This window comes from Lepidochelys kempii, chromosome 6, assembly GCF_965140285.1.
Source record: "Lepidochelys kempii isolate rLepKem1 chromosome 6, rLepKem1.hap1, whole genome shotgun sequence".
Classification (NCBI taxonomy): Eukaryota; Metazoa; Chordata; order Testudines; family Cheloniidae; genus Lepidochelys; species Lepidochelys kempii.
Genome location: NC_136385.1, coordinates 11,392,285 through 11,414,092, shown reverse-complemented (window position 1 = coordinate 11,414,092; position 21,808 = coordinate 11,392,285). Strand labels below are relative to the sequence as shown.

At 50.4% G+C, this 21,808-nt stretch overlaps 1 protein-coding gene across 1 annotated transcript in view; it reads right to left on the bottom strand.

Moving 5' to 3' along the window:
- The window catches only part of LOC140913678 (uncharacterized), a 31,856-nt gene extending 10,984 nt beyond the window's left edge, over positions 1-20,872 (bottom strand). The window contains 7 exon segments of the mRNA XM_073350463.2: positions 323-399; positions 736-779; positions 1,892-9,630; positions 9,633-10,549; positions 18,110-18,226; positions 20,236-20,362; positions 20,769-20,872. Of these exon segments, the coding sequence (XP_073206564.1) occupies positions 9,490-9,630; positions 9,633-10,549; positions 18,110-18,226; positions 20,236-20,362; positions 20,769-20,792 (1,326 nt within the window). The 5' untranslated portion in view covers positions 20,793-20,872 and the 3' untranslated portion in view covers positions 323-399; positions 736-779; positions 1,892-9,489.
- Between the last annotated feature and the right edge of the window lie 936 nt (positions 20,873-21,808).

Sequence of the window (21,808 nt, the reverse complement as noted above, 5' to 3'; positions counted from 1 at the left end):
GGGTGCTGACAGCATCTACCAATCCAAGGCCAAAGAAAAGCTGTAACATGGGGGTTTAATACAGAGGTGGGCAAACTATAGCCTGCAGGCCACATCCAGCCCGCGGGACCGTCCTGCCCGGCCCTTGAGCTCCCAGCCAGGGAGGCTAGCCCCCGGCCCCTCCCCCGCTGTTCCCCCTCCCCCGCAGCCTCAGCTCGCCGTGCCACCAGTGCTCTGGGCGGCAGGGCTGCAAGCTCCTGCTGGGGAGCGTGGCTGCAAGAGCCGCCAGTGTAGTGTACTAAATTGCTCCCTGTAGGAATGCGCTACTTCCAGTGCTACTTACGGCTGCCAGTCCTGGTGCTCTGAGCGGCATGATCAGGGGACAGGGAGCAGTTGGATAGGCGTGGGAGTCCTGGGGACCTGTCGGGGGTGTGGATAGGGGCAGTTAGGGGTCAAGGAGCAGGGGGAGTTAGATGGGTCGGAGGTTCTGAGGGGGGTGGGAAGTATGAGGGGGCAGAGAGGGGGCAGGCTGTTTGGGGAGGCAAAGCCTTCCCTACCCGGCCCGCCATACAGTTTCAGAACCCCGATGTGGCCCTCGAGCCAAAAAGTTTGCCCACCCCTGGTTTAATAAAAGCCTGGAGTAGCAAGTATTAATTTTTAGAGTCCTTGCGGGGCCTCAACCTTCTGCACTTGAAGTGCCAGAGTGGGGAATCAGCCTTGACAGGTACAACACCCTTGCGAGAGCACAGTCCGTACCTTCTCTCTCGGACACAGCTCACACTGGTTCTCTCTCGAGGCATCTGTGGGAAGGAAGACAATGCTTCAGATGAGCACATACCACTGGCATCTCTCAGTGGGGAGAGTCTCCAGGCTGCATTACGACTGTTCCTGAAACTGATGCCCTCTCTCCAGCCATAGGAAAGGAGCAATCGGCAGCTACAGTACAAGCTGCCCCATGGCACCCCCCACGTCCCTTGGGGCTGGGATCCCAACTTATACAGCGTTTTCTAAGGCTATTCATTTAGGGGCTCTTGGTGGCAATGACTAGGACTGGAGTAGCTGAGAGCTTTCCACACAGCCAGCGCTCCTGCCTCGCTCCCTACAGCGCCCCCTGCTGGGAGAGGCTAGAGTAGCCAGGAACTCCCCTGCAGCCCGCACTTTAGCTCTGGTCCTGCTGCTGGGAGAGGCTGGGATTGGAGGAGCTGGGAGCTGCTTCCTTAGGCCTTAACCAACCTCTTAAACATTGCTCCCTGGATTTGTTATTATTCCTGCACCAGAGACAGGAGCTGGTGTTCAGACCATCTTTTGTCTTCCCCTTGTCTCCCATATTCTCCCTCCACAGAGAGGGTATGGCTAAGGACCAGGAGAAATATGGTCCCTCCTCTCTCTCCTTCCCTTGTACACTGCCTTGATGCCCTCCAAAGCCATCCTCTCCCCTTGCAGGATGTGTCCCAGAATGTTGCTCACCTTTTAGATGAGCAAAACATAACTTCCTGCCTGTCAATGAAAACACTGGGATTCCCACAAACCCCCTGTGGTCTGATTTTACCACCACTCTGTGTCACCTCTACTTGGTTTGCTCTGTTTTAGGGAACTTTTGCCAAAAAAAACAAGCAAGAAATATTTCCCTGGGGAGACAGCTGTCTGTAGGGAATAGGGAAATGTCACAGAGCCAGGAAGGAAAACCGTGGAGAACCAGGGGAAATGGGAGGCGAAAATGACAGTGTTGGTTGCATCTCATGGGTCATACAAGGGATGGGACTGCAATGAACTAGAACTGCCTTCATTACCGGTTCCCACTTCCTGGCTTTTCGAACCATTCCCAATAGTTAGGAGCCTCCGTATAAAAGGAGACATGGATATAATGGGATTCCCCAAGGAGCCGATCTCCCCTCCCTGACTCATTCCTTACCCGTCCTAGTTGCCTCCATGAGTCTCTGTGCCAGGGCAACCCTGTTCATGCCTCTCAGGATGTCCTGGGTCACCCGCAGAGCATGTTCCTGCCCACACTCATGGATCAGCTCCTCCATGACCTCCACAGGCTCTGCTGTCTCCAGTCTATTGCAGAGAACAGGGTTAGAGTCCTGCTCATGGTTGATCTCAGACACTTTGATCTGCAAGCTCTCAAGTTCCTTCTGTCCCATGCTGCCCCAGGTTTGCATCAGGAGATCACTGACTCTGAAGAGGGCTGATCTCCACTCCCAGGTTTGTCTGATGTAATCCCTCTGCATCTCAAAGTCTTGTCACCTGGGTTCTCTGGTTCTTGTTTCTCAGCACGCTCAGGGTTGCTTCTATAGCATAGCGCACCCCGTAGTGACTGATTATGTCCTCCATCATCTCTGCCAACCCTTCCCTATCCAGCTTGTCCCCATGGATGCGGGGGTTGGTGATAGATGTGTTTCTCAGTTCAACTTCAGTCATTTTGAAGATCCTTGAAGATCCTAAGCTCCTCCTCTCCCAGGTTATCCAAGGTGCAGCGCAGAAGCTCCTTCACTCTGGAGATCGTCAGTAGATGCTCACTGCACTCTTTCCCATATGCCCCCAGTGTCTAAGCAAGTCCTTTTGCGCCGGCTTCTTGGTTCATGACTCTTGTCAAGGTTCCTTCCCCACCCTGAACACTAGGGTACAGATGTGGGGACCTGCATGAAAACCTCCTAAGCTTATTTTTACCAGCTTAGGTTAAAACTTCCCCATGGTACAAACTATTTTACTTTTTGCCCTTGGACTTTCGCTGCCACCACCAAACGTCTAACATCAGTTACTGGGAAAGAGTTAGTTTGGAAAAGTCTTTCCCCCCAAAATCCTCCCAAATCTTACCCCCCCCCCCCTATCCTGGGGAAGGTTTGATAAAAATAGTCACCAATTTGCATAGGTGACCACAGACCCAAACCCTTGGATCTTAAGAACAATGAAAAAGCATTCAGTTTCTTAAAAGAAGAATTTTAATAGAAGAAAAAGTAAAAAGAATCACCTCTGTAAAATCAGGATGGTAAATAGCTTACAGGGTAATTAGATTCAAAATATAGAGAATCCCTCTAGGCAAAACCTTAAGTTACAAAAAGAGACAAAAACAGGAATCTACATTCCATTCAGCACAACTTATTTTCTCAGCCATTTAAAGAAAACAGAATCTAACGCATATCTAGCTAGATTACTTACTAAGTTCTAAGACTCCATTCCTGTTCTGTCCCTGGCAAAAGCATCACACAGACAGAGAGAGAGGCTTTGTTTCTCCCTCCCCCCAGTTTTTGAAAGTATCTTGTCTCTTCATTGGTCATTGTGGTCAGGTGCCAGCAAGGTTATCCTAACTTCTTAACCCTTTACAGGTGAAAGGGTTTTTCCTCCGGCCAGGAGGGACCCCAAAAAGGTGTCTACCCTTCCCTTCACACTCATGATGCCCCCCAAATCACAGATAGAGTGAAACGCTGGCTGGGATTTTTTCCTGGAGCTCTAGGAGAAAACAGAGTTAATAAGACACATGCACCTCTAAATATACTACAAAGTATATAAAGACTAACAATATTTTCCACATCTCAAGGATGATTTTAACCAGTTGATTCTGGGAAACTTTCACGGCAGAGTGCATCAGCCACTTTGTTAGAAGCTCCTGAGATGTGTTGGATGTCGAAATCAAAATCTTGGAGAGCTAAACTCCACCGAATAAGTTTTTTGTTATTTCCTGTGGCAGTATGAAGCCACTGTAGTGCAGCATGGTCGGTTTGCAGGTGGAAACCTCCTCCCCAAACGTATGGGTGTAGCTTTTCCAGAGCGTAGACAATGGCGTAACATTCTTTTTCACTGACTTACCAGTTGCTTTCCCTCTCAGACAGCTTCTTGCTGAGAAACACTACAGGTTTGATCCAGTCCTTCCTGCATTGAAACTGCTCCCACACCACACTCGGACGCATCAGTGGTTACTAGGAATGGTTTGTCAAAGTCTGGGGCCCTTAGTACAGGGTCAGACATGAGTGTCGCTTTAAGCTGGTTAAAGGCCTGCTGACACTCTTCGGTCCACTGAACGGCATTTGGCTGTTTCTTTTTGGTTAGGTCTGTGAGTGGGGCGGCGATCTGGCTGTATTGTGGTACAAATCGCCTGTAATAACCGGCCAAGCCTAAGAAGCATTGAACTTGTTTCTTTGACTTTGGGACAGGCCACTTTTGGATACCATCCACTTTGGCCTGTAGGGGGTTGATAGTTCCTTGACCCACCTGGTGTCACTCTGTTTAGGCCTATTTGACACTTCTTAGCCTTAACAGTTAGTCCTGCCTCCCTTATGCACTCAAAGACTTTTTGTAGATGTTCTAGGTGTTCTGCCCAGGAATCCGAAAATATGGCCACATCAAGGTAGGCGACTGCATCGTCTCCTAATCCCGCTAGGAGACCATCTACAAGTCTTTGGAAGGTGGCGGGTGCATTCCGCAGCCTGAAAGGGAGTACATTAAATTCATACAGCCCGACATGGATGGTGAAGGCTGACCTTTCCTTGGCGGATTCATCAAGCGGTATCTGCCAGTACCCCTTGGTTAAGTCCAAGGTAGAGATGAACTGGGCCCGTCCCAGTTTCTCTAATAGTTCATCTGTGCGTGGCATTGGATAGTTGTCTGGGTGAGTTACAGCATTGAGCTTACGGTAGTCCACGCAAAAATGTATCTCCTCATCTGGTTTGGGAACTAGAACCACTGGAGATGCCCATGCACTGCCAGAGGGGCGGATTACCCCTATATGGAACATATCCTGGATCTCCCATTCTATAGCAGTTTTAGCTTGAGGAGACACCCGGTAAGGTTGGACTTGGGTGAGCATTACCTGTGTCAATGGAGTGGTATGCCCGTTCAGTCAGTCCTGGGGTGGCTGAGAACGTCGGTGCATAGCTAGTGCACAGCTCCTGGATCTGTCGTTGCTGCATACACCCAAGGGTCATGGAGAGGTTCACCTCTTCTACGCCACCCTCACTTTTCCCTTCGTAGTAGACACCTTCAGGCCACTCAGCGTCATCTCCTCCCTGGGCTGTAAACTGACAAACCTTTAATTCTCTGGAATAAAGGGCTTTAGAGAATTAATATGGTATACCTTAGGCTTTCGGTTAGAGGTGGGGAATGCTATGAGATAATTAACAGCTCCCAGGTGCTCCTGGACCGTGAACGGCCCTTCCCACAACACTTCCATTTTATGGGCCTGGAGCGCCTTTAAGACCATGACCTGGTCCCCTACTTTGAAGGAACGCTCTCTGGCATGTTTATCATACCTGGCCTTTTGCTCTTTTTGAGCATCCTGTAGGTTTTCTTTAGCAAGGGGTAGAGAGGTTCAGAGGGTGTTTTGTAGGTTGGTTACAAAGTCAAGAATGTTAGTTCCTGGAGAAGGTATAAATCCCTCCCATTGCTGCTTCACCAACTGTAATGGCTCCTTAACCTTACGGCCATATACAAGTTCAAAAGGTGAAAACCCTAAACTGGGATGTGGTACAGCTCTGTAGGCAAAGAGCAACTGCTGCAACACTAGGTCCCAATCATTGGAGTGCTCATTTACATATCATGGCCCCCAAAGTTCCATTAAACTTCTCCACCATGCCATTTGTTTGATGGTGGTAAGGAGTGGCAACCAAGTGATTTACCCCATGAGCTTCCCAAAGGCTTTCCATAGTTCCTGCCAGGAAATTAGTTCCTGCATCTGGGAGGATGTCAGAGGGCCAACCTACCCTGTCAAAAATGTCTGCTAGTGCCTGGCACACACTTTTAGCCCTGGTGTTGCTTAGAGCTACTCTTCCGGCCATCGGGTGGCAAAATCCATGAAAGTCAGTATGTACTGCTTTCCTCTGGGTGTCTTTTTCGGAAAAGGACCCAGAATATGCACAGCTACTCACTGAAATGGAACTTCAATGATGGAGAGTGGCTGGAGAGGGGCTTTGACCTGGTCTTGGGGTTTTCCCACTTTTTGGCATACCTCACAAGACCGGACATAGGTAGAAACATCCTTGCCCATTCCCTCCCAGTGGAATGACCTCCCCAAACGGTCTTTGGTCCTGTTCACCCCAGCATGGCCACTAGGATGATCGTGGGCTAAGCTCAAGAGCTTAACCCAGTACTTAGTTAGAACTACCAACTGTCTCCGAGGATGCCAGTCTTCCTGGTGTTCACCAGAAAGAGTTTCCTTGTATAAAAGTCCTCTTTCTACAACAAACCTGGATCAATTAGAAGAGCTGAGAGGCGGTGGATTGCTCCGTGCTGCCATCCAAGCTCTCTGGAGGCTTTCATCTGCTTCCTGTTCGGTCTGGAACTATTCCCTTGCTGCTGGAGACATCAGTTCCTCATTGGATTGTGGATTTATGCTTGGTCCCTCTGGAAGCAATGTAGGGGATGGGGCTGTTTCCGTTGATTGTGAACTGCTCTCCACTGGAGCACTATGTTAGGGTTCAGGCTCCGGCTGAGCCTCTTGTGTAGGGTTATCGGCTGCTGCCGGTTCAAGTTCGGTGGGGCCCTCTGGTGTTGGGGTTGCAAGTACTGGATTCAGTGCTGGCAATGGGTCTGGTGCTAGTTGTTCCACGGGTTCCGGTTCTGGGACTGGATCCACTACTGCTGTTGCAGACATTGGCCTGGTGTCCGGGTCCATCACCTCTGACCAGGTCCTGGTAGAAGTTTCCGGAACAGAGCTAGGCGTGACAGTTTGTTTAGCCTGGCTGCGGGTGACCATTCCCACCCTCTTGGTTAGCTTCACACGATTGGCCAAGTCTTCCCCCAACAGCATGAGGATGGGATAATCATCATAGACTGCAAAAGTCCACGTTCCTGACCAGCCCTTGTACTGGACAGGCAACTTGGCTGTAGGCAAATTGAAAGAGTTTGACTTGAAGGGTTGAATCATCACTTGGATCTCTGGGTTGATTAAATTGGGGTCCACTAAGGAAGCATGGATAACTGACACTTGTGCTCCGGTGTCCCTCCACGCGGTGACCTTCTTCCCGCCCACACTCACTGTTTCCCTCCGCTCCAAGGGTATCTGGGAGGTATCTGGGCCTGAGGACCTCTAGTGTGATTCCGGTGCAATGAACTGTAATCTGTTGGGGTTTTTGGGGCAGTTAACCTTTACATGCTCCGGCTCGTTACATCTAACACATTGTCCAGCTGACAGGTCACTGGGGCAAGGTGGGTTGCTGGAGAACAGTGTGGCAGGACGATAAGGTGGCTGGAGGGTTCCTTGGGGGGTAGGTGGGGCCTTGGGGCCTCCACGCATTTGGCTCCAATCTCCCCCACCTCGTTTACTGATTTGGGCTTCCCATCTAGGATGTATCTTTCTATTTCCTCAGGAACACCCTCTAAGAACTGTTCCATTTGCATTAGGAAGGGCAAATCTTCTGAAGATTTAACACTTGCTCCTGATATCCAGGCATCCCAATGTTTCACAATGTGGTAGGCATGTTGGGTAAATGACACGTCTGGTTTCCACCGTAGGGCTCTGAACCGCCGATGAGAAGGCTCGGGTGTTTGCTCCATTCTGACTCTCGCCTTGGTTTTAAACAGTTCATACTTGTTCATGTGTTCCTTAGGCATTTCAGTCACCACCTCAGCTAAGGGTCCACTGAGCTGTGGCCTCAGCTCTACCATGTATTGGTCTGTAGAGATGCTGTACCCAAGGCAGGCCCTTTCGAAGTTTTCTAAGAAGACCTCGGTATCATCGCCTGCCTTGTAGGTGGGAAACTTTCTGGGATGGGAAGTGGTACCTGGAGGCGGATTGCTAGGGTTTGTTGGTATATTCTGCCGAGTCTTTGCCTTCTCCATCTGCAGTGCATGCTTCCTCTCTTTTTCCTTCTTCTCCAGTTCTTTGGCCCTTGCTTCCATAGCTCTCCTGTGGGCAGCCTCTTGGTTCTTTTCTACCTCCATAGCTCTCCTGTGGGCAGCCTCTTGGTTCTTTTCTCCCTCTTTCGCTGCCTCCATTTCTTTATCCTTTGCCTCCATTTCTCTCCTGTGGGCAGCTTCTAGGGCTTTTTCTGCCTCTTTCGCTGCCTCCAGTCTGGCTAACTCAAATTAGTATTGTGTCTTGGTTTCTGTCATCTTTGCCTCTCTGTTTTGAACTAACTTTACACCCGAGAGTTAGAAATAAACAAAAAAACCCAAGAAACCTTGGCTTGTAAAATTTTGCTGTGCTGTAATGTACCACCTATATTCTCTGATAGTGATTGTCAGCCTACAGAAAAATCCTAAAAAAACAAAAACAAAAAACCCTAACACCTTTGTCTCCAGGCAAATAGATAGAAAACCCCTCTAGTTGCTCTTAGGAAAAAAACAACTTCAGGTCTGTGAAGACTTGTAAATTTCCCTGCAGGAGGTTAACTACCCTGCCTTTAGGTAGGGAAACTCCAGCTCACCAAAGACAATTCCCTTTTGTCTCTGCTCTGTCCCCAAAGCAGGAAAAAAACCTAACTGCTTTCAGCTTAAAACCTGCTTTTCAGCAGCCCAAAGAAAAAAAATTTCTTTTCAAATCTGTGCTTCTGGTTCAAAAGAATCTCAAATTGATCTTAAATGATTTCAAGTTAATCCCACCGCTCTGCCACCATGTCAAGGTTCCCTCCCCACTCTGAACTCTAGGGTACAGATGTGGGGACCTGCATGAAAACCTCCCAAGCTTACTTTTACCAACTTAGGTTAAAACTTCCCCCATGGTACAAACTATTTTACCTTTTGCCCTTGTACTTTATCGCCGCCACCACCAAACGTCTAATGGATATATAACTGGGAAAGAGCCCGTTTGGAAACGTCTTTCCCCCCCAAAATCGCCCCAAGCCCTACACCCCCTTTCCTGGGGAAGGTTTGATAAAAATCGTCACCAATTTGCATAGGCAAACACACACCCAAACCCTTGGATCTTAAGAACAATGAAAAAGCAATGAGATTCTTAAAAGAAGAATTTTAATAGAAGTAAAAGAATCACCTCTGTAAAATCAGGATGGTAAATACCTTACAGGGTAATTAGATTCAAAACAGAGAATCCCTCTAGGCAAAACCTTAAGTTACAAAAAGAGATAAAAAACAGGAATATCCATTCCATTCAGCACAGCTTATTTTCTCAGCCATTTAAAGAAAACAGAATCTAACGCATATCTAGCTAGATTACTTACTAAGTTCTAAGACTCCATTCCTGTTCTGTCCCTGGCAAAAGCATCACACAGACAGAGAGAGAGGCTTTGTTTCTCCCTCCCCCCCGCTTTTGACAGTATTTTGTCTCCTCACTGGTCATTTTGGTCAGGTGCCAGCGAGGTTATCCTAGCTTCTTAACCCTTTTTTTGATGAAAGGATTTTTCCTCTGGCCAGGCGAGATTTTAAAGGTGTTTACCCTTCCCTTGATATTTATGACGGGGCCATTTAGGGATCTGGGGCAAAAATTGGGGATTGGTCCTGCTTTGCGCAGGGAGCTGGACTAGACAACCTCCTGAGGTGCCTTCCAACCCTGATATTCTATTCTATGATTCTATTCTATTCTAAAAATGAGTGTGGGCTCTGCGGCCAGGGATGAGGGATTCAGGGGGTGGGACGGGGCTCAGGGCTGGGGCAGCTGTATGGCCACTCCCCTGTGTGCATGTGCTGGTGTAGTCTGAGGTTTGAGTTGTGTGCAAAGTCCTTGCTGCAGTAAGCACAGGCGTACGGCCGCTCCCCGGTGTGTGCGTGCGCTGATGGGTTCTCAGATGTGCGATCTGTGTAAACCCCTTGCCACAGTCAGCACAGCAATACGGCCGCTCCCCGGTGTGCGTGCGCTGGTGTATTTTCAGCTTTGAGCTCTCTGCAAAGGCCTTGCCGCAGTCAGAGCAGTAGTACGGCCGCTCCCTGGTGTGTGTGCGCTGATGGGTTCTCAGGTGTGCCATCTGTGCAAAGCCCTTGCCACAGTCAGTGCAGTGGTACGGCCGCTCCCCAGTGTGCGTGCGCTGATGGGTTCTCAGGTTTGCGATCTGTGCAAAGTCCTTGCCACAGTCAGTGCAGTGGTACGGCCGTTCCCCGGTGTGCGTGCGCTGGTGTATTCTCAGCTTTGAGCTCTCTGCAAAGCTCTTGCTGCAGTCGGCACAGTGGTATGGCCTCTTCCCGGTGTGCGTTCGCCGGTGGAGGGTCAGCATATTGGCACTGTTGAACCCCTTGTCGCAGTCGGTGCAGCGGTACGGCCGCTCCCCGGTGTGCGTGCGCTGGTGTGTTCTCAGGTGTGCGATTTGTGTAAAGCTCTTGCCACAGTCAGCGCAGTGGTATGGCCGCTCCCCGGTGTGCGTGCGCTGGTGTATTTTCAGCTTTGAGCTCTCTGCAAAGGCCTTGCCGCAGTCAGAGCAGCGGTACGGCCTCTCCCTGGTGTGTGCGCACTGGTGCTGGATGAGTCCGGAGGGTTTTCTGAACCTCTTGCCGCAGTCGATGCAGCGATGGCGACGCTGGCCCACGGGGAGTCTCTGGTGCGTAGCCAGGTCTGGTCTCTGACTGAGTTTACCCTGGCGATGGACTGTGTCCTGTGCATGGATCCCTCTGTGGGATGTGGAATCCTGCTTTCCTGCCGCACTCTCCCCACACTCAGACCATTTCCTCGTTCCGCCCGGGATCCCATGCCCTGTTGGAGAGAGCAGAGGCAATCCCAGTGTTAGCTCACGGTTAAGGCTACAAGTTTGTCAAGGATAGAAAATGTCACGGATAGAGCGATTTCTCCATTTGTCCATGACTGTTTTTTGGATGGGTGCCTTACCCTGCAATGATGGCTCCTGTCCCACAGGGATAGACCCAACGCCTTGCACTGGGCATTGAGACCTGGCCCGCGGGGTTACAGTGCCACTCAGATTTGCCCCCACTCACATTCATGATGGTTGGGGGGGGGGGCAAACTTCAGTGAATGGCCTTGCCACCCAGATCTTCTCTAGCCCACACCAACCCCTCTGCACCAGGCTGTGGTCAGGGTTGCAGTGCTGAGGGGGAGGGTGCTTTTTGGGAGGCTAGTGCCCTCTGGGCAGGGCAGGTTTTATTAAAAATCCTGGAGCAGTCACAGTAAATGTAGTGACCTGTGATTTTACTAAGTTTACTTTAACTGCTCCATAATTTTTAATACAAAATTCCACGACAAATCTTCAACCTTAGTCACGGTGGTTCTACCCTACATTGTTTGTGCAGCACCTAGCACCTGCTCCCACGTGTACCATGCACCTCTTGGGTCTCATTTTATGCTTAAATTGTAGCCTGCCCAAGATACAGGCAGCGCCTGGCACAATGGGGCCCTGGTTTTGTTTTCAAACTTATTTTGTTTTTATTTTAACCAGAGGTGTTTATTTACCTGGTGCTGGTTCTTCACTTTCTCCTCTTATATAGCATGAGGCCTGTTTGCCAGTTTTTGTGCTGTTTTAACTACATTGGTTTGAAATTAGTTGAGGGGCTACAATTTCCTCATGTGGATGTACTGAGACTGGTTTAAAGCTGCTGAGAACAACGTAGCTTATTCCTGTGGGGGAGTGAGTCCTTTTCAAGGAATTCCTTTTAAAGAAGTAATTTAGCCTCCGCTTGATGTTTCATTCTTTGTGCAAAACTAAACTGTTTGTTTGTGACAGGGAAGCCTGGCTGTTTAAAAATAGCCAGAGCTTCGCGAACCAGCTGAGCGGCGGAGAACCAGCTGAGCAGCGGGGACAGCAGAGCAGCTCACAGTAGGAGTTTGCCTGGGAGTTCGCCTGGAGTGAGCCCAGTGAGGCTTACGTCTTGCAAACTGCTCTGAGGAAGCTCGTAGTAGGAAGGTGATATGGAAGGGGGGGTTCAGCTGTTGTGACCTGCACTGGATGTGCCATGTTTGTCTTTCTTCCACAGGACAGAAGCGACTTTGTCTGTACAAAGTGCAAGCTGGTCTCCATATTGGAAGAGAAGATTGAAGGTCTGGAGCAACAGATAACAACCCTGCGTTGCATACGGGAAACTGAGGATTTCCTGGACAAAACTCAGGATAGGCTTCTAGGGGCACAAAGCTCTACAGATTTAGAGCAGGTTGCACAGAGGAGCCAAGAGGCCAGTGAAGAAGCTTGGCAACATGTGACCTCCAGAAGAGGTAAGCGGAATGTCCGGGTTCCAGTAACACAGACACCGGTAACTAACCGCTTTCATGTTCTCTCCACAGGTATCGTTGCGGAGAGTGGACCAGATGATATGTCTGGGGCGAGAAAGCAGAAGGAGACTCCGCTGGTTGGAAGGCATGAGATGCGATGTCCTGAGGTTGGGAGTTCCACGACCACCACTCCCAAGAGGAGAAGGCGGGTGGTGGTGGTCGGGGACTCTCTCCTCCGGGGGACTGAGTCATCTATCTGCCGCCCTGACCGGGAAAACCAAGAAGTCTGCTGCTTGCCAGGGGCTAAGATTCGCGATGTGACGGAGAGACTGCCGAGACTCTTCAAGCCCTCGGATCGCTACCCCTTCCTGCTTCTCCACGTGGGCACCAATGATACTGCCAAGAATGACCTTGAGCGGATCACTGCGGACTACGTGGCTCTAGGAAGAAGGATAAAGGAGTTGGAGGCGCAAGTGGTGTTCTCGTCCATCCTCCCCGTGGAAGGAAAAGGCCTAGGTAGGGAGCATCGAATCGTGGAAGTCAACGAATGGCTACGCAGGTGGTGACGGAGAGAAGGCTTTGGTTTCTTTGACCATGGGATGGTGTTCCATGAAGGAGGAGTGCTGGGCAGAGACGGGCTCCATCTTACGAAGAGAGCGAAGAGCATCTTTGCCAGCAGGCTGGCTAACCTAGTGAGGAGGGCTTTAAACTAGGTTCACCGGGGGAAGGAGAACAAAGCCCTGAGGTAAGTGGGAAAGCGGGATACCGGGAGGAAGCACAGGCAGGAATGTCTGTGAGGGGAGGGCTCCTGCCTCATACTGGGAATGAGGGGCGATGAACAGGTTATCTCAAGTGCTTATATACAAATGCACAAAGGCATCACAAAATGCGGAAGAGATGGCCAGCCCTCTGTGGAGATAGAGGCGGTAAGGGACTATTTAGAAAAGCTGGACGTGCACAAGTCCATGGGGCCGGACGAGTTGCATCCGAGAGTGCTGAAGGAATTGGTGGCTGTGATTGCAGAGCCACTGGCCATTATCTTTGAAAACTCGTGGCGAACCGGGGAAGTCCCGGATGACTGGAAAAAGGCTAATGTAGTGCCAATCTTTAAAAAAGGGAAGAAGGAAGATCCTGGGAACTACAGGCCAGTCAGCCTCACCTCAGTCCCTGGAAAAATCATGGAGCAGGTCCTCAAAGAATCAATCCTGAAGCACTTGCATGAGAGGAAAGTGATCAGGAACAGCCAGCATGGATTCACCAAGGGAAGGTCATGCCTGACTAATCTAATCGCCTTTTATGATGAGATTACTGGTTCTGTGGATGAAGGGAAAGCAGTGGATGTATTGTTTCTTGACTTTAGCAAAGCTTTTGACACGGTCTCCCATAGTATTCTTGTCAGCAAGTTAAGGAAGTATGGGCTGGATGAATGCACTATAAGGTGGGTAAAAAGCTGGCTAAATTGTCGGGCTCAACGGGTAGTGATCAATGGCTCCATGTCTAGTTGGCAGCCGGTATCAAGTGGAGTGCCCCAAGGGTCGGTCCTGGGGCCGGTTTTATTCAATATCTTCATAAATGATCTGGAGGATGGTGTGGATTGCACTCTCAGCAAATTTGCGGATGATACTAAACTGGGAGGAGTGGTAGATACGCTGGAGGGGAGGGATAGGATACAGAAGGACCTAGACCAATTGGAAGATTGGGCCAAAAGGAATCTGATGAGGTTCAATAAGGATAAGTGCAGGGTCCTGCACTTAGGACGGAAGAACCCAATGCACAGCTACAGACTAGGGACCGAATGGCTAGGCAGCAGTTCTGCGGAAAAGGACCTAGGGGTGACAGTGGACGAGAAGCTGGATATGAGTCAGCAGTGTGCCCTTGTTGCCAAGAAGGCCAATGGCATTTTGGGATGTATAAGTAGGGGCATAGCGAGCAGATCGAGGGACGTGATCGTTCCCCTCTATTCGACATTGGTGAGGCCTCATCTGGAGTACTGTGTCCAGTTTTGGGCGCCACACTTCAAGAAGGATGTGGATAAATTGGAGAGAGTCCAGCGAAGGGCAACAAAAATGATTAGGGGACTGGAACACATGAGTTATGAGGAGAGGCTGAGGGAGCTGGGATTGTTTAGCCTGCAGAAGAGAAGAATGAGGGGGGATTTGATAGCTGCTTTCAACTATCTGAAAGGGGGTTCCAAAGAGGATGGCTCTAGACTGTTCTCAATGGTAGCAGATGACAGAACGAGGAGTAATGGTCTCAAGTTGCAGTGGGGGAGGTTTAGATTGGATATTAGGAAAAACTTTTTCACTAAGAGGGTGGTGAAACACTGGAATGCGTTACCTAGGGAGGTGGTAGAATCTCCTTCCTTAGAGGTTTTTAAGGTCAGGCTTGACAAAGCCCTGGCTGGGATGATTTAACTGGGAATTGGTCCTGCTTCGAGCAGGGGGTTGGACTAGATGACCTTCTGGCGTCCCTTCCAACCCTGATATTCTATGATTCTATGAAAACTAAACTAAAATCCTCAAGAGGGTGGGGTTTGGGGTTGAAGGGATGTAACCTGTCACTCAGGGTGTGTGATGTAACCTGAAAAACATGTTTGTATTGTTTTACAACCCAATCAGTGACAATGCTGTGCTGGAAAGTGAGAGTGGCCTTTGATCTACAGACAGTCACAGACACGTTAGGGCTGAGGGCTGTGCTAAGCATGGACACTGAAGCAATGCAAGTGACAACGATTTCATGCCACTGAGGCCACGTCTACACTACCCGCAGGATCGGCGGGTAGTGATCCATCTATTGGGGATCGATTTATCTCGTCTAGTGTAGATGCGATAAATGGATCCCCAATCGCTCTGGCGTCGACTCCGGAACTCCACCACTGCAAGAGGCGGAAGCAGAGTCGATGGGGGAGCAGTGGCCGTCGATCCCGCACTGCGAGGATGCGAAGTAAGTGATTCTAAGTTGATCTAAGATATGTCAACTTCAGCTACGCTATTCTCGTAGCTGAAGTTGCGTATCTTAGATCGATCCCCACCCCCAATGTAGACCACGCCTGAGAGAGCAGGACTAGTGGGGATGTGACAAGGCCATGCCACCTCCTCTCCCTCACACCCTGCCCATACACCAGGGTACTCCACACCATAGCCTGTAGGACGATTTCGTCTGGCCCCCAAACACATCAGCTTCCCCTGCAGAAGCTGCCTGGAACCCGGGGCAGTTTTAGCACATTACAGTGAAGCTCTACAAGTGCCTGAGACCTGCTCTACAAATTGCATCCTCCATGTGGCGTCCCCTCACACTCATCGTACATCACTGATCCTGCTCTGCCTCGAGCCATTCCCAGCTTTCTCCTTATTCGCTGGAGAAGGTTTCTCCAGTCTGAGAGGTTATGTGCGCAATGAACTGGCAGAGAGGGGGTGGGAACCTGGAGAGGACAGTACCTTCTCTGCCGAGGGCCAGTGACTCTGGGATGCTCTCCTAGGCTGCGAGCAGGTTTTTGCCCTTCTCTGAGCTATATTTGGACCCACGTGCCCAGGGCCATAGGACACCAGCATTCATAACTTGAGAGAGGAGGGTCAGAGGCATGAAACTCATCTCAAAAATCTCTAGGACAACCCTTCCCTTGGTATGATTTTCTGAGGTGTGGGAAGCCTAGAAGAAGGTGATGTGGTCTATGGACCGGCAGGCTTGTATTTCTACCCAGGTGCTTTTCTCCCCACCCCCCCCGTGCCAGATCCGCTGACACACACAGACGGATTTTAGCCTCACAGTCCCAATGCCCTCTCCATTACACAGGTGAGGAATCTGAGGCATGGTGGAGCTGTAATGACCCACTTCTAGAACTGAACCAATATGTAGGGACAAAATTAGAAAGGCCAGGGCTAAAAACAAATTAAACTAGCTAAGTATATAAAAGGGAACAAGAAAGCATTTTACAAATACATGGGAAGCAAGAGGAAGATCAAGGACAGGCTAGGCCCATTACTAAATGGAGGGAAAGACAATAAGAGAAAACGCAGCAATTGCCAAACTGTTAAATGCCTCCTTTGATTCAGTTTTCACCAAAAAAGTTAGCAGTGATCGGTCGACTAACATAGTGAACATTAGTGTCAACGGGGTAGGATCTGAGCCTAAAATAGGAAAAGAAATAGTTATGAATTTCTTAGACAAGGTAGATGCCTTCAACTCAGCAGCGCCTGATGAAATACATCCTAGAATACTTAAGGATCTGGATGAAGAGATCTCCGAGCCATTAGCGATTATCTCTGAGAACTCCTGGAGGATGGTAGAGAAAACAGAGGACTGGAAAAAGGTAAATATAGTACCATCTATAGAAAGGGAAATAAGGACTACCCAGGGAATTATAAACCAGTCAGCTTAACTTCAGTACCTGGAAAGATAAGGGAGCAAGTAATCAAACATTCTATTTGTAAGCCCCTAGAAGGAAATAAAAGTAATAAGTAACAGTCAACATGGATTTGTCAAGAACAAATTATGTGAAACTAACCTAATATTCTTCTTTGACAGGTAACAAGCCTTGTGGACAGGGTGGAAGCAGGACATGTCACAGCTCGACTTTTGTAATGCTTTTGATACTGTCTTCTCATAAACAAACTAGAGAAATATAGCCTAGGCAAACCTACTATAAGCTGTGCGTGCAACTAGTTGGAAAACCACACTCAGAGAGTAGTTATTATGGTTCATAAATGAACTGCAAGGCTATATTGAACGGGATCCCACAGGGATCTGTCCTGGCTCTAGTTCTATTCCATATCTTCATAAATGATTTGGACAATGGCATAGAGAGTACACTCAAAGTTTATGGATGATTCAAAGCTGGGAGGGGTGCAAGCCCTTTGGAGGACAGAATTAGAATTCAAAATGATCCTGACAAACTGGAGAAAAGGTCAGAATTAAATAGGATAAAATACAATAAGATCATACACAAAGTACTACACTTATGTAGGAATAATCAGTTACACAAATACAGAATGAGAAATGACTGCCTAGGAAACAGTACTGCAGAAAACCATCTGGGGTTATAGTGGATCACAGACTACATATGAGTCAACCATGGAATCGTTTTTTGGGGGAGGGGGAAAAAGCAAATATTCTGGGATGTATTAGCAGGAGTGTTGCATGCAAGATGCGAGAAGTAATTCTTCCACTCTACTCAGCACTGGTAAAGCCTCAGCTGGAGTACTGTGTCCAGTTCTGGACACCACACTTCAGAAAGGATATAGACAAACTGGAGAGGGTCAGAGGAGAGTAACAAGAATGATTAAATGTCTAGAAGACATGACCCATGAGGAAAGATTGAAAAAATTGGGTTTGTTTAGTCTGAAGAAGAGAAGACTGGCGGGGGGGCAGAAGAAGGGGAGAGCTGATAACAGTCCTCAAGTACGTAAAAGGCTGTTACAAAGAGGAGGGTGAGAAATTGTTCTCCCTATCCACTGAGGCCAGGACAAGGAGCAATGGGCTTAAATTGCAGCAACAGAGATTTAGGTTAGACATTAAGAAAAACTTCCAGACTCTACGGGTAGTTAAGCACTGGAACAAATTATCTAAGCAGGTTGTGAAATCTCCATCATTAGAGGTTTTTAAGAACAAGTGAGGCAGACACCTGTCAGGGATGATCTAGATAATACTTAGCTTTGCCTCAGTGCAGGGGACTGGACTAGATGACCTACTGAGGTCCCATCAAGTCCTACGTTTCTATGATTCAAGATATCAAGGCCAGACAGACTCATTGTACCCATCCAGCCTGGCTTCCTGCCTAACCCAGGGCAGAGAATCTCCCCCGTAGTGATTCCTGCCTCTGGCCCAGTAACTCCTGGCTGAGTTACAGCAGGGCTTTGAGAAAGAGACACCCCATCTCCACTGACAGACTCCCAGTGATGGAGAATCCAAGCTGCCATGAGGGGAGCTCTCCCAATGGTCCCTTCCCCTCCCAGATAAACACTGACCCCTAATTCCCAGCCTCCATTTGTCCCCTTCAGCTCCCAGACAGTGGAGCTCGCTCTGCCTTTGCCTTCTACATTAAGGAGCCTGCCACTAGCAGCTGTATAAATCAGAAGGGACTGGATTATTACGACTCACCTGAGGAGGGGCTCTCAGGCCCTGAGGTTTCCCTGGAGTCCTCGGCATCCTGGATCCAGAGCTCTGCCTCCCCTAGCTCGATCCGGTGGATTAAATCCGGTGTGGAACCTGAATAGCCTGTTTGGAGGGGAAAGAATCAATTTTATTAATAAAATTTTGGGGGCAGGGAATCATTTATATATTGGTGCAGCCCCGCACAACAGGGCCCCATCTCGATCAGGGTGTGTCTGCCGAGCACCTGGCATGATGGGACACTGACCTTGGATGCTGCTTCCTAGGAAAGCGCAAGAGATCCCAAGCAGGAGAATAAAGAAATAAGCCTTCCTTAGAGATTTCTTCTCATCTCCCACCAGGCAAGTTTAGTTCATACTCTGAAGTGCAACGTCTATGACCCATCTCAATTTGCAGTGGGGGGCCCAGTTTTAAATCCTTACTAGGGGAACTCCAGATGTTCCACAAAAAGTTCTCATCCTGGCCTCCATGCTATCTTGTGGCAGTAAGTTCCATAGGACAACGAGTTGAACGAGTTGAAATATCATTGAACACCCCATTAACTCTCATTAAGAGACAGGGTGGATACAAAGTCCCCAACTACCCTCTCTCACTTACCCAACTGTCTCCTTAAAAATTTATGGTGGGGAAGACTTTGGAAGAAGGGAAGTTTAGTCCTTTGCCCTCTTACAGCTCAAATTCAACACTTGGCAGTACATCATTAAGGCATAAGCCACAACATGTGCCATGGCAGGTGTCACCAGGTGGCGCCATTCTACAAATCTATCAGTTCTTTTGCTTAGGTTGCAAGCGTTGTTCTACTATACAGTTGTTAAATGTATGATGCGTGTTCTTTTCAGGGAGGTTGGGAGCTGCTGCAAGCAGCAGATGTGTTTTCTCCCTGCCTTATTTTTCTAGCTAGAGTCAGTTCCTGAGGCAGAGTTGCTGCCATCGGTGTCTGGCCGGGATTCCTGGAAGAGGTTGTCGTTCACGTGACTGTTTGCTACCATGGCTGTGCCAGGACTGAGGTACGTAATGCAAGTAAACAAGTTACACTGAGGGCTTGGCTACACTTGCAGATGTAGAGCGCTGGGAGTTAAACCAGCCCTCGGAGAGCGCAGTAGGGAAAGAGCTGCAGTGTGTTCACACTGTCAGAGTCAAGCGCACTGGCGTGGCCACATTAGCAGCTCTTGCAACGCCACAAAGAGCAGTGCATTGTGGTAGCTAGCCCAGCGTTCAAGAGGTGCAACGTGCTTTTCAAATGGTGTGGGTGGGTGGAGTGTGACAAGGACTGTGTTGTGGGTAAGTGGGGGGAGAGAGTTGGTTTTTGGGGGGCAGAGAGTGTGTCAGCATGCTGTCTTGTAAGTTCAGACAGCAGCAGACCCCCCCCCCACCCCATCTCACACACTCACAGCAAGCAGCATTCCACAGCAATGGTTGCTTTGTCCCGGAGCAGCTAAGCAGCCAGCTGTCAGAAATGGAGCTTTGAAAGGGCACATCCGCATTCCTACAGCCAAGGTCACAACATTGGGAAGAGTGGCCACTTGACTTAAGGGGATTATGGGACGTTTCCAGAGGCTGATCACAGCACAGTAATGCAACATGTCGTCCACACTGACGCCCGGGCGTCTCAGCCGAGGCGCAGCAAGCATTGTGCTTCTCGTGGAGGTGGATTACCAGGAGCGCTCCGGCTGCAGAGTCCAGGTGCTGTAAGAGCCTTGCCAGTGTGGACGGGTCGGGAGTTAGGGCGCCCGGGGCTGCTTTAATGCGCTCTAACTTGGAAGTGTAGCCAAGCCCTAAGATTAGCCCCAGGCTCTATAGCAGCGGAGTCCAATACGTTCGCCACTAGCCACATGTGCCTAATAGGCTACTGAATTGTGGCTAATGCAAGTGGCTTTTTTATAATGTGGCTAAGAAGAAAAATTCAAAACCACAAGTGTGGCTCGCAGCGTGGCTAACATGGAATTTTTATTGGACAACACTACTCGATAGTCCTGATTTCTGCTTCAACAGGAAGCCGACCTGAAAGGGGCCGACATTTGCCAACACCCGACCACGGGGTGGCACATGGCAGCTGAGGCATCAAGGGAACCCAAACGTTTCACAGCTATGAGTAGAGATAAATCGGTCCTTACCCAGGGAAACAAGGGCCCGGTAATTCCTCAGCATCTGGTCCCGGTACAGCTGCTTCTCTGGCCGGGATAAGAGCTCCCACTCCTCCCGGGTGAAATACAGAGCCACCTCCTCAAACGCCACCCGCAGCTGCTGGCACAAGCGTTACACACTCAGCACCCTCCGCGCCAGCCCCAGCCCGGGCTCTCCGCAGGGGACGCGGGTTCGAGGGCAGCGGCTCCCGGGGAACCCCCAGCCCAGCAGCTGTGAGCCAGGGAGACCCCCCCACACAGCCCCCCGGGGACTCGGGGTAAAGGGGTCGCGCCTGGCTCCGCATGTCCGCCCGGCTTTGTGGGCGGGTCCCGGGGCCCCAAAGCCGCTCCCCGGCCCCAGCGCTCCGCCTGCTGCAGCCCCTGACCCCCGGCCCCTGCCTGGCCGCGCTGAGCCGCTCCCAGCCCCGGGGTCACTAGCGCGGGAGGGACCCGGTCCCGGCCCCCCTCGGCCCCAGCCGGGACCAGCCAGTGCCCGGCCGGGGAGTCCCCGCCCCGCGTCCTACCTGCGCCGGCCCCGCTGCAGCCATCGCCGGGCTCGGCTCCGGCCCCGGCCGCTTCCTCCGCCCGGGCAGCGACTTCCCGCCCCGCGGCTGGTCCCTCCCCGAAACCGACTGGCCCGCCTGGGGCTGCAGCCGGGACCCGCCCTGCGCAGGGGCCGGGCTGGGACCCAGGTGTCCGGGAAGGCCCCGCCCCGCTCCAACCCTGCCGCGCTCCCCGCTCGCGCCTGCGCCGCCAGCTCCAGCAGCCGGGGGAGGCCCCAGCGCAGGGACTTTCTGGAGCAGCCCCCCCGGACGCCTGGGTCCCGAGTCCGGCCGCCGGGGGCGCTCGCGGCACCTGGAGCCCCAGTGGCAGGAGCCCGTAAGGGGGCAGCCCGGTCCCCGCCCCTGGGCTGTGCGTGGGGCCGTAGGGAGCTGGCTAGGGCGGGGGCTTGGGAGCCCCGATTCCTGGGTTCTTTCCTGGCTCTTGGAGAGGAGTAAGGATCAGTGGGGACAACAGGGCTCAGGCCAGGCTGTGCAGCTTGTCAGTCTCTCAGTAACGGTATGTCTACACTGCGAAGTTGTCAACAAAACGTTTGTCTTTCACGGGTACTTAAAAAAGCCCCCCCCCATGAAAGACAAAAGTTTTGCCCGACGCAAGTGGCAGTGTGAACGCGGCTTTGTCGGCAGGAGCGCTGTCCTGCCGACAAAGCTAATGCCGCTGGTAGGGCTGGAAGAATTTGGCAGCAAAAGCTTGTTGACCCCCTCAAAGATTCTAGTAGATTGGTGAGGCACAATTTCCCTTTACTAAAACCATGTTGACTCTTCCTCAACAAATTATGTTCATCGATATGTCTGACAATATTGTTCTTTGTTATAGTTTCAACCAGTTTGCCTGGTACTGAAGGCAGGCTTACAGGCCTGTAATTGCTGGGAGCATCTCTGGAGCCCTTTTTAAAAATTAGCGTCACATTAGCTATCTTCCAGTCATTTGGTACAGAAGCTGATTTAAATGATAGGTTACATACCACAGTTAGTAGTTCTGCAATTTCACATTTGAGTTCCTT